Source organism: Micrasema longulum, unplaced genomic scaffold (assembly GCF_059751315.1).
Source record: "Micrasema longulum isolate JH-2025_06_02 unplaced genomic scaffold, ASM5975131v1 h1tg000469l, whole genome shotgun sequence".
Taxonomy (NCBI): Eukaryota; Metazoa; Arthropoda; class Insecta; order Trichoptera; family Brachycentridae; genus Micrasema; species Micrasema longulum.
Window position 1 is genome coordinate 812887 of NW_028277667.1, and position 13504 is coordinate 826390.

Below are 13504 nucleotides of genomic sequence, written 5' to 3' on the forward strand. Positions count from 1 at the left end.
CATATTGTATGGAGTGTTAAATATATCAAGACTATTAAATTTTTTGTTGAATGTTTCACATATACGAGGGAGTGTAGAATGTTTCCTATGATTAGTTTTAAATTTACGAATATAGAAAATATCGGAGAGTCTAGTTGGCCTGGAGGGGACACGGTAAGCAAGTAGATTAATGAGTTCCGGGGAATCGAATTTATTATTGACAATTTTATAAAGCAGGATCTGATCAAACATATCTCTTCTGTGTGCTAATGAAACAAGATATCTCACTGTTGCTTTGGGCTAGCGGTATATAAATTATCCTAAACAACGACGGTAAAAATACACGTCGGTGATGGTGAACTCATGTAAATTGAAAAAAAAATGAACAAAATAAATAAATTACGCATTGCAAAATGGCGTATTCTGCGGGCGCGGGAGAAAACAGAATGGGCCAGAAAGATGATGTCTAGATTCTAGATTAATGGCTAATTTCACTAATTATCGTTATCTGCGGGCCTCTATGTTGTGGTGTCATAACTAACTTGTAACATGAGCACGCAATCGTTTTATTTTCAATTATTACTACATCCACTTGAGCCATTGTTCACAAATAAACGTGGTACTCGAATACGAGTAATACGTACAACATGTAAGATTAAAGATAATGCGTGTGTACATTTAATTTTTATTCTCTATAATACACACTAACATATAGACACAACCAGCGCCATTGACATATTAATACACATAGACATCAGGAGCGTGCGGTGAGGTTTTCGTTTAGGGAAACAGTCTCTAGGTACTACTAACACACTCGTTCTAGTAACGAGAGAACCCTTTTAATACCCTGTCATAGCTCTAATTTTTTTGCCTCCTCTTTCGCAGTAGTAGCCGCTCGATTGTGGAATAATCTACCCACTAATGTTAGAGACGCCCCTTCATTATTTACATTTAAGTCAAGATTGAAATGTCACTATCTAAATATTTAAATTGTTCCTTTATCCATTTTCCTTCCTTCCCATCCCCTCTCCCCTCTTCATAGTATAGTGTAATTTTTTTTTTATATATATATATTTATTTTTGTTAATCTTTGCTTTTAATTTTTGTATAAAATTGTAAGATTCAATATGTCCATGTATTTACAATTTTCTCAAACTGAACGGGGTAGGTAGGAAAAAATTGCCTTAAGGCAATATGCCCGCCCTTATATGTATATTTATTGTATATGTATATAAAGTGTCAAATAAATAATAAATAAAACACAGAAATTTGAAAGTATTGCTTTAAAATAAAGTAAAAAGCAATTTTTGTCATAATTTGGACATAAAGGAATTATATTTCATAATATAATATTAAAATACCATCTTGTAAACCGATTAAAGTGCTAAATTTGTTATAAAACTGTCATAATATATGGAAAATAAACCGGGATTGGTATGTTAGAATTATTTTCAGAGCTGCGCATGCGCAGACTTGTGAAATTCATTACTGGAAGACCGCCTAAAAGGAACTCAAACACTTGTGCAGTTCCATATTCCAGAATCAGACTGAGCGCAGTGTATTTTACACAGGTCCGCACATAGCTGCGCAGTCGGAAGGTTGCGCGTAGGTTTGTCGATATTTTTATTTATTTTATTTTATTCCAGTAAAATGGCTATATAGTGCAGAGCCAATTCTACCATATAAACATGAACATAATTATAAACATAACCATAAACATAAATATAAATATAAACATAAATTCAACAATAAACATAAATATAACAATAAACATAAATATAAAAATAAACATAAATATAAACATAAATATAAACATAAAATAAAGGTTTATATTTGCAGCACTTATGGTGGTCTTAGCATATCGCGCCATTGCTCGAACAACGGTGAATGGATCCATCCTGCAGTGGCTTGGAGAATTTTTTTATTAGAGTTTTTCAGGAGTTCCCATAGGCTCCAGGCTCTTTGGCGAAGTAGGGTTGATTAATGAACCTCAAACCCATCTAAGATCGCTACGATTAAAATAACAAACTAATTTTAAAATATTTGCTGTATTCATTTAAAATATTTGTTAACTTATAGCCGATATCATTAAATAAAAAATAATTATATACTGATTGTTTAAAGTTTAACTTTTTAGGGAAGCATTGGTTCCATCCAATCTATGGACGAACCGCGGATGATAGATATACCCCGAGCCCTCAAATATGATGACGCTTAACTCATGCCCAAACGCTCAGTCATGCCTCATGCCCAACGCGTATTTAGATTTAGTCGTTTTTCAACCGCCAGCCAGGCGTGACGTTTTGAATCCAAACCAAAATGCTTGCATGCGTCGTGAAACCTTTCGGATAAACATTGTAAAAGGATTGTGTAACTTTTCATTGGTAATTATTTGTACACAATAAACAAATATTAAAATTATTATTATTTCAATATTATTTTTTGTAAACGTCAAACTACGCCTAGCGGCGCAATTGCGAAGTTTTTTTAGTTACAGGGGTGCACCGATAAGAATACGTTTTTAAAATATAATAAACGTGAGGTGATATTATTTTTTCCTCCCGAAAATCCAGTGAAAATAAATAAATAAGTCAAAATTATAAGGAATTTAAGGAAAGAATCTGATTAGGATCTAACAAAAACGAATGTTGATTGTTAACGTTAAAACAAAAAATTGGATGAATAAAAAATTAGTATCCTCCTTATTTTTGGTAGTATATGCATGATGAGTTGAATGCAGCCCTGGTGTTAATAATTAAACTTACTAACTATGGGTACGTTTTTGTGTCACTACTTTTAAAAATATTTTACTCTATTGGGCGCGTCGATGTATTAATATGTCAATGACTAGCGCAGTGTCTGTTGTTTCATTAATACTTTTTAAGATCCTGAAAAATGAAGATTGATTCATATTTTATTTTGTTGATCTCGTACTGTAAAGTTCTATAGTTCAAGTAAAGCACTCCGACTCGAATAGAATAATCTGTAATTCGAGTTCTTCAATGCTTCGAGCCTAAAAATATTTATATTATAAGTGTCAATGCCTCAAGCGTAATCATATATTAAATTGATGAAGATTTTATTTACTTGCTATAATGCCCGAAGTAAAATATTTTGTAGCCAATGCGTCAAGCGTAAAATGCTTGAGGCATTAGCACACAAATAAATTCCCCCTTTTTAAAATAATATATATTATGCTAATACTCTAGAATTTGTTGATTGCGTCTGTCCCTTATACTCGAGCACATGAATTTGTAGGTTCATATTCGTCTGTTGAAATTGTTAAGTAACAGGCAGTCACAGCTGACCTTTTTAAATTATTAATTCAATTCTGTTTAATTTTTATCGCTTACAAGCATTGTTTTAAGTGAGGGATTATTCTTCATTACATTTAGATTACTCCGAACATAAAATTAAAGTGAGACCCAAAGGGACGATACTTCTAGGAATACTTCACGAAGAGACTAAAACTCTAAAATCTTTTAAAACATAGAAGAATTCTAACTGACCTGATATTACTTTATAAAGTGATCACATTGACTGTCTAGATTTGCTGGAGTTGGTGTGTTTCTGTGTACCTGGTAGACATACCCGCCACAGATCTCCTTTTTGTTTTGCAAGTTCTAGGACCAACTATCACATGTACTCGCCTATCCCTAGGATCCACAGATATGGTAATCAGTATGAGAAAAAGGCTGATATATTTGGTTCTGGACTTGAGAGTTATCAAATGAGTCTGATTTCTTTTTTCTCTGGTAATATAATTCTTAAACATTTATTTATGTTCAAAAATGTTTTTTTTGTTGGTTTTTTTATATTTAATTACTATTTTTTTTTTGCACCACAACAGGCCAGGAGGCAATTACAGTGGTAAATTACATCACAAAACACCCAGGCTTGAGAAAAATCACATGAATTTTTTTTTGTGTTCTCACCGGGAATCGAACTCGGAACCTTCCGTGAGTGAGGCAAGTGTCTTGACCGCTAAACCACGGAGGCCACCGTGGTGTGGTGGTAATTATATATTTAGTCAATATTTTTGGTTGCTTATGTGTATTTACCAACTTGTTACTATTGCTATAGTTATGCAATTTTTTCATTTTTCGCTATGTCAATATTTTTGTATATATGTAAAAAAAAAACATATATTTGTTCAATATATGTAAAAGGCAATCTATAACGTTTATGTAAAAAAAAAAAAAACTGAGGCCCACAGCGCCGATAAAACAAGGCCCGGAGGGCCAAATTCCCTAGCGTTGCCTGCTGGTTCATTATAAATTCTCCAAACGATAGTTAGATACATAGCCCGGCTTTCTAAATAGAAAAAACGCATTACAGTAAACCGTTTTTTACGTAAAGGAGAAAATGCGAGCCATTTATAATCGAAGAAAAGTTGATGAAAAATGAATTTCTGTAATATTTAGCTGTGGAAGTGTACGACAAAGGACAGTGGCGGAGTGCGGGAGTGGGATGGGGGGGGGGGGCAGAATAATCCATCTATCACCCGAGACAGGGCAAAGGGAGGGGCGGAGGGTAATAATTAAGCAGGGAAAAGATGACAGAACGAGAGAAATAGGATAGAAAATTGGATAAAACTTTCCCGGAACCAATAGAGGGGATGATTGTGTAAGGGGCGAAATGTATACAAGGGACGAATTGATATCCCGACACAAACTATTCGTTCATTAAGTGCTCGTTTAGTACTAATACAAATAGAGATGAAAAAAGTTGACGCCGCGCAGAATAATATAGGAAAAAGTCGTAAAGTGGAAGAAATAATTCATGGAAAATAATAAAGCATGATTTCAACATTGTTATTCGCCTTCGATATTGCCTAAAATGAAACCATTTTTTCGCCTTTTGTATCCAAAAAGCTTTCACGAATATCAAGAAAATGTGATTAAATTCTTCTAAGTTATCCATAAATTAAATGGCCACCATGTTCAAATCGCCAATGATAAGGGGTCAATGTAATTATCATAGGATTTTATTTTTAATTGTTTACTAGTCATAATATATAAAATTTTCTGTGTAAGGTTTGGTTAGATTGGATATAATTAAGATATAATATAAGGTTGTGTTATGTTAGTTAGGGAATATTGTAAAGTTAATTTAATTTTGATTGGTACCTACCTAAAATAATAAATAAATTGAATAACGTTTTTTAATTATTTGGTTCGGTTGGGTTAGGTAGAGGATTAAATGATGTAAAGTTTGTTGGTTAGGTTAGGCAAGGGATTCGTCTACATTTGGTTTGATTGAAATATGTCTAAGTAATAGTTTTAAATAATAATAAATGTATTTTTTAAACATCGTTTAGTGTTATTCGAAAAGGTTATTTATAATTTAAAATTTCTTTATTAATATGCATTGTCTTCTTAATTCTTTTTTGAAGTCTTGGTAGTACCAAAAGTATGTAATAAATATGGAAATAGAACTCTCAAATATTTGGTACTTAGAATGTTTAATTCATTACCAAAAGAACTTAAATTCAACTCACATTATAACAAGAGCAAAATAAGAGAGTGGCTACTCGATCGAGAGTTTAAATATGAATAGTAGCTTAGGTGTAAATATTTTAATTTTTCATATATTTTCTTGTATTTAAAAAAATAAATTTATATATTATTATTTGTATAAACATGTTTATTCTGATCTTTCCGGCTGTTAATTTTTATCTGTTATTCATTGTTTTTATAAATGTAAATAATATTATTAAGTCAGTATAAATATAATCTTCACCAACAAGCTACAAAAAGTGGCTTGGTGGGGTTCTAGTTTTAGTAAAAAAATATAACAAGTGAATTTTTTTTTTAAATTGTAAAAATGTATAATTATGCTATTAAATAATAAATAGTATCTATTATTTTCACACTTCTTAATTTGTAAACAACTGTTTTGTATTAATTTGTTTTTAATGCTATATATTACTTATAATTCTACTAACATATATGTATATTATTTTATTAGCAACTAATATGTAAAATACACTAAGCGCGGTTCATTTTAATAAAATCAAATATCTGGTTTGGTTAGGTTAGGTACATGATTAAATAATGTAAAGTTTGGTGAGGTTAGGCAAGGGGTTCGTTTATTTTTTATTTGGTCAGGTTAGACAGGGCGAGGAAGGGAATAAGATAAAATTAGGTCATGTTCGGTTCGGTTGGATCTTACCTCCTGTACGGCTGCTGGGTTATGCTCTCATCACTTCTAGAGAGTTGTTGGGAAGAACGCCTGGACCTGAGTGCAGAACAAGAAAACACAAGCGTGATGCACAACATACACATGCAACTAGTAAAACACTAAAAAAATAAAACAAAATCAAATCGGAACACAAAATCCAAAAGCTACACCCGCAGTGACGTTATATTCGTATTATAAATACACACAAGATTATGAAACGCAGTGTAAGGGCAATTGTATTGAAAAAAGTAAAGATAAAATAAAAATTCTTACTTAATCATCAAATGAACGGAAAGGAAACAAATGATTTGTAATTTATTTAGTTTTTTAATAGAAACTTTTGGGTCTATATGATTTACCCGTAAAATTGAATTTTGGTGGTTGTTTCCAACGAGCTGTAAATAACTCACTATTAGAAAATAGTTTTCAAACTGTGGTAGGGCGGGGTGCGAACCTCCGAACTTTGATCCGTGAGTCTTCGACACTAGCCATGGGACCACAAGACGATTTTATTTGTTATTTTAATACAATCTTTTTATCAATTTTGAAGAGAGTATAACTATTGTTTAATCCGGCACCGGTAACGCAGAAAAATAACATACCGACTCGGTAGAGAGTGCGTGACTAACCGAATATTTTAATATTTTTTTTATTTTATTTCTAATAATTTATTATTCGAAAAATATCGATTCAAAGACCCGTATTATAATTAGAAGTGAACGTGAAGTTAAATTGAATTTTCTGTATGAAAAATAGAATACATATACAGTTTTTTTTCTAAACATGCAATTACAGGTTACAGACAAAGATTCTATAATTTTTCATATAATTATACACATTTTCGTACACAAATTTCGATTTTACTTTACAGACAGTCGAATATAACTCTACAATATTTTGAGTTTGTCCAAATTTTTGTAGACATGGACTGGTTTCAACTCCCTAGGCAGCTGTTTATATTAACATATTACAATAGAAATGAAGAACATTTAAGAGAAGGTAATATAGAAGTCCAGGCATCTACAGGGCTTATGACCTGTCAATGGCTGGTTTAAGTAGCCACTTTACTCACTGTGTAACACTCACCATTCTGCCCATATTTGAACATCTATATTCCTTCAATTCTTTCATCTGTTGATGTTTGTGAAGTTAAAGAGCTGAAACCTTTATTTATGCGAGTGAGATTCGTCTAATTGAATTATTTCACCTGCATACATCATCAGACTTCTATATTACCTTCTCTTAAATGTTCTTCATCTCTGTTGTAATATGTGAATATAACTCTGTTTACTTCCCATTGTAACACGGACCCTGAAATCGATGTTTTTCGAATAATAAAATAATATATTTACTGCTAATAAAAAAGAGATTGTAATAATAAAATATTGGGTTTTTGAAGCATTCAACGTACCGAGTAGAAATGTTCCTTTTTTCTACGTTACCGGTGCCGGATTAAACAATAGTTATACTTTCGTCAAAATTGATAAAAAGGTTGCATTAAAATAACAAATATAATTGTTTTGTTCCCCGTGGTTAGTGTCGTAGACTCACGGATCAAAGGTCCGAGGTTCACACCTCTACCACAGCTTGATAACCATTTTCTAATAGTTAGTTATTTACAGCTCGTCAAAAACAACCACTAAAATTAAAATATTCGGGTAAATCATAAGAACCCAACTGCTTATTTTAAAAATAAATTAGAAAACCTCAAAGATTCCATTCCGTCCATTTGATAAAAACGCAACAATTTTTATTTTACGAAGATCATTATTTTGATTTAGATTATTGTCGAAGATAACTCTATTAACTTCCTATTGAAATCGGGGCCTAGTTTTAATATGATATTTAATTAATAGTACATATTTAAAGAACATGATTATCGTTTCAGGAAAGAGTTCCTCCCATCAACGATAGTTGCAAAGCTAGAATTATAAATACTCAAATTTAAATTTTCGTGCGAATTTTAAACCCTCCATCCAAAATGGCGCTTGACTATTTTTCCATTTAGGACATAATATAGTGTGCATAATAATACGACTATTTTCTCACTGTTAATTAATTGGCTCTTGGCAAATCAAAGCGATTATTTTGCGAGTATTTCAGTAGGCCAAATATAAATTCCGAGATTGCCATCGATGTTAGTTTCAGGAGAACCCAGAAGCTTTGTAAAACTCACTCGGACTGGACATTTCAAATCAAAACACACGAATGAAATATGTAAAAAAAAAATATATATAATTTCAGTGGCTCGCTAAATAATGAATAAATTTGTTTTTGCTTTGCAGATGACGCCACCGTTATTGCATTGATTGGAAATTATTATCCAGTATATATTTATTATTATTGCAAAAATATTATTGTTGTAGCTTTTCGAAATTGAATAAAACAGTTTATAAAACTAACATTTATAACTAAAAATAAAAATACATACATCGTTTTCTAAATGCATTCATACAATAGCAACAAAACATCATATTGAAAAAGTGCTACTAGTTCAAGATAAAGATAAAAGACGAAAATATAAATAAAATGTTTTACATTTTTTTGGGATAAAATAAAGTACAGAGTCGTTCTTGATTATCGCAATACCTTTAAGATTTTTTTACAATTTTGAGCTTTTGCATAGTCGGCTATAAAATTCTCTTTCACAGTCGGAAGATAATAAAATTTTGTTGAAGCCAATTATTTTTATCTTGAACCAAAACACGAAAGGTCACGTGATTAAGTGTCTAAATTTTATCTAGGCAAAAGATATCAACATTCATGCATCAGACATGCTAATTGGGGTATTTTGACAGATTTCTGTGGCTTGCAATAAAATCTACGAAAATAAGATAATATCATATACAACGAATACCGATAAAAATATGTGAAATGGATTTGGAAAAATTAATTGCATTTTCAAAATCAATATGTATATTGTGGATAAATGTTTTCATACATAGGTTTTAAAATAAAATTGTTAAGAATATAATGTCTCCACAAAAGCGCGACATGTTTGGCCTTGACAATTGTAACGTCAAGATTTGTGACGATGTTCTATTTAAATTTAAACGGTCACAAATAATGTTCAAAATTCAATCGAATCGTGACGTATTAGGAGCGTTGCTAATGCAATGAACTGTTTCCGCGGGAATTAAAATCATAAATTAAAAAATATTTTTTATGCTACAAATAAGCTCAAAAAAAAAATTTTTTTACTCGACAGTATTTCATAGAAAATTGTAAAAAAAGTAATATTTACCTATTTAAAATTGATTTTCGAATAACATACTGACAAATTTAATAACTTAAAGAATTTTAATTTAGGAAGACGTCCTTTCTAAGGACACTACAATTCTATAGAACATGACAAATTTTTCGTCATATTGTCTGACTCGTAGTCTAATGATTAGCGTGTATGCCTACCACGCAAGAAGTCTCAGGTTCGATTCCCGACATGGTTGGAATGAAATATTTATCAACAACGTTTTGAGTTTGTCCAAATGTTTGTAGACTACGATTGGATTCAACCCCCTAGAGAGCTGTTAATATTAACAAATTAAAACAGAGGTGAATAACATTTTAGAGAAAAATCTATATAAGTCTAGGCATCTTCAGGGCTTAGGATCTGTCATTGGCTGGTTTAAGTGGCCGCTTTACACACTGTGTAACATTCACCATTCTGCCCACATTTGAACATTTTATATATTCCTTCAGTTCTTCACCATCTGTGGGTGTTTGTAAATGTAAGAGCTGAAACCTTTATTGATACGGGTGAGATTCATCGATTGAATTATTTACCTACACAATAGGCAACGCCTGAAATATTTACATGATATTCACATATTACAATACAGATTATAAATATTTTTGGTGAGGGAAAAATAGAAATCTTGGCATCTACAGGGTTTATGACCTGTCATTGGCCGGTTTAAATAGCCACTTTACATACTAATGGCATTCACCATTCTGCCTATCTTGGCGGAATGTGTTCAATTATAATATAAAATATGTATGTTACGTATGTATAAAACACGAATAAAAATATAAAATATGTTCAAATATAGGCAGAACGGCGTATGTTACACAACGTGTAAAGTGACCACCTAAACCAGCCAATGACAGGTCATAAGCCCCGTAGTTGCCAGGCTTTTATATTTCGTTCTGTAAAATTTTATTCAACTGTGTTGTAATTTGCTAAAATATTTATGTAAAATTGTGTTTTTACACTAGAATATTTCATAGTTTCTGGACTGGCACTTGAAGCGTAAGATTGGTCACCTTACCTTTATATGACAATATTTTTTCCACCGCATTTCAAATGCTAAAAAATATTATTAGAAAATAGAAGCTTTATGATTTTTAGGCCAAACCGTATGTCATAATTTGAGACATCTTGGTTCATCTTATGAAATGTAAAAAATATATACATGAGAAATAAATAGGTATGTCTACATTTCCAAGAATTTAATATATTTTTATATACAGTAAAGCTCGGTGACCCCTAGCTCCGAGCGATCCTAGTTCACACAAGGAACTGGAGCAGTATGAAGTGACATGAAAATTCTTTGAAGCGAAACGGAAGAAGAGAGAAGCTAAATTAAAATCGCAATTATTGCTGTCCCCGCGGAAAATAAAAGAATTTTCTCATTTTTCAAAATGAGAATTCGAAATTTAAAATAGGAGCATATTCGAGTGTATTCTTATTGAATTTTTTTTTTGTTGTATTTTATTACAATTACAAATTGTTTATTAATCAATTTTGTTTATAAATGTTTAAGGTTCAAACTGTTCATTTTTATGATTTGTAATATTTGTTTCATTAAAATAATACGTTTAAATTAATTCTTTATTTTAAAAAATAAATTTCTCTTTCATTTCTAGGGTTATAAAAAATACGTTAACTTCATTATTGCTTCTTTGCGTTTATTTTTTAAAATTGTACAAAATTCTCACTATTATAAGATTATGTTTGTTATTATTTTGATTATTTTGATATAATTTGATTTGATTTGATTTTTCTAGTTATTAAGTTTTATCTTCCTTTATATATAAAACTGTAAGTTTCTCTTTTCTGTAAAATAGGCGCGATCAGGTTTTTGGTAGGTTTTTTCTGTTAGTGCCTCTTTCAATATATCTTGGAATTTTGTTCATTTAGTTAAATGTTAATTATTTTAATTAATGTTTTATGTTATACTTGCACTTATATTTTTCATGTCTATTTTATTTATTTTATTTTATTTTATTTATTATCATTATATTACAGACACAATTATAATTTATGTAAAGTTGCTTTGACTGTCTAACTAGGGTTATTTACCCCGTTCTAAGACAGTCAAAAAAATATATAAAACAGTAATCAATAGAAACAGTTATAAAGATACAGGACAAAGTGAAAAATAAAGTAAAAAATGAAGTAAAAACTTAGTAAAATGTAATAAAAACATAGTAAAATTGTAGTAAAAACATAATCAATAAAAACATAGTATAGTTATACAAAAACATATTGATGTTTATGTTGTTCTTATGTTTATAATAAATTAATGTAACTTGTTTTTGGCCAATGTTATCATGTTTTAGTAGAAGACTCTAATAATGGGAAATAAAAAAAGATAAAAAATCGTTTTCAGTATGGGATTTCGAAATCCGAAGGAATAATTTCAATTAATCCAATTTTTAACATTTGTACGTCTGTCGGCATCGTATTTAAAAGCAGCGCAGCGCTGAGTAAGTATCACCCATTAGGAAGAAAATCCGTTTCAAGTTTACGATTCCATTTTTTTTTTTTTTTTTAAACCGACAGGATTGTATTAAAATATATGACAACTCATGTTATGTCGTCGCTTCAGTTCGTTTTTGTCCAACAGACCAAAATACAAATCTACAGAAATAAAGCGTTAAAGTTTTTTTTTTTTACAGAATAGGTATAAATAATGACCACAATGTTAGACAAAATTTGTCCAAAAACTCTTTAAACATTTAAAAACTTACTTTTTTTTTTAGTTGAATTTTATAAAATAAAGGCTTTCTCAGTATTCCTGTAAACATAATTTCGTTAAAAATGGTCTGTTAGACAAAAACGAACAAAAGATAGATATTTGAACATTGTTATTTCGCTGTCAGTTTTTCACAAATGCCTCGTCGGTACTGTGCAAAAAAGACATCAGCACGTCGACGACTGATTTTGCCTAATTTAAATCGACGTTCCGCTGTCCTGTTTTCCGCACGTCAAAACTTAATCGATTTGGTTGCTTTGAAGGAAATATACTGCGTCGGTACCATTTCCGTTTTAAAATTATATTTGCATACCCTACATCCGGAGACGGGGGTAGAACTGAGCGCTTTTATGAGTTTTTGGATGGTCCTAGCTTCCATAAGAAACAATTGACCAATAAAGCAAAACTATAGAGTCACGCTAACGGTAGATATCTATACTGCGCAAAAAAATCACTGCTCTAGTGTTATAATCCAGGGAGAAAAGACGGGAATACGTCTGTATGAAGAAAAGTCAGAGCAGACCGCCTATTCTTTTAAATGTTAAAATTCCAAATGTAATTCTATCAATTCTGTGTAATTCTGTAATAAGGAACTTCAGCCCTACGGGAAATTAGGCACTTATTATAAATGTTTTCTTGCGCGCGATAAAAATTGGAGCGTTACATTTTACGGCAGTTTCCCGAAAATGTACGAAAAAAGTAATAAAAAACATTTTAATAAAAATTAACTACTTTGAACGACGTAGCTAGTTTATATTAATCAACCTATGATAAGAGAGTTATGGAAGATTTCCGGTTGGCTTGCCGTGAATGGACCAATGCGCAGAACTGATCGAGAATAAGCGGAAGAGAACCTCTGACGTCACACGCGGAGTTTTTCAAAAATACAAAACGTAAAAAAATCGTAGCGCTGATAATACAGCCTCCGTGGTATAGTGGTAAAGACGCTTGACTCACACACGGAAGGTTCCGGGTTCGACTCCGGTGAGAACATAAAAATTAAAAATGTGATTTTTCTCAAGCCTGGGTGTTCTGTGATGTAATTCACCACTGTTATTGGGCCTTCAGGCCTATTGTGGTGCAAAAAAAATACGATGTATAAAAATTGAAAATATTATTTTTTGCTTAGTTTCATAATTGATCTATTGACGAATTGAAGAAATTTAAAAACCCGCGCACTTATTTATTCATTAGGATATGCATGAGGAATTGAATTTTTGAAAATCTAAAAATTGTCTGTTTTCTAAGTGTGTATCTTTGTTTACCTTGTAGATTCGAATAAAATATAATAGTTAGTAAATAGTAAATCAAATCTAGTTGTGTAGACGTAAGTCCATGGTGTAACGCGTTATTAAAACGCATCT

The 13504-nt window shown here is 31.2% G+C and overlaps 1 protein-coding gene across 15 annotated transcripts in view; it reads right to left on the minus strand.

The window, feature by feature from the left end:
* mtd (TLD domain-containing protein mustard) overlaps positions 1-13504 on the minus strand; it is a 426229-nt gene that overhangs the window by 102374 nt on the left and 310351 nt on the right. For 8 of the 15 annotated variants that reach the window (XM_088226843.1, XM_088226848.1, XM_088226844.1 and 5 more), the window contains one exon: positions 6154-6219. The exons of the other annotated variants lie outside the window; for them this stretch is intronic. In XM_088226843.1, coding sequence (XP_088082969.1) covers positions 6154-6219 — 66 coding nt within the window. The remainder of the gene's footprint in view (positions 1-6153; positions 6220-13504) is intronic. 15 annotated transcript variants of the gene reach the window in all.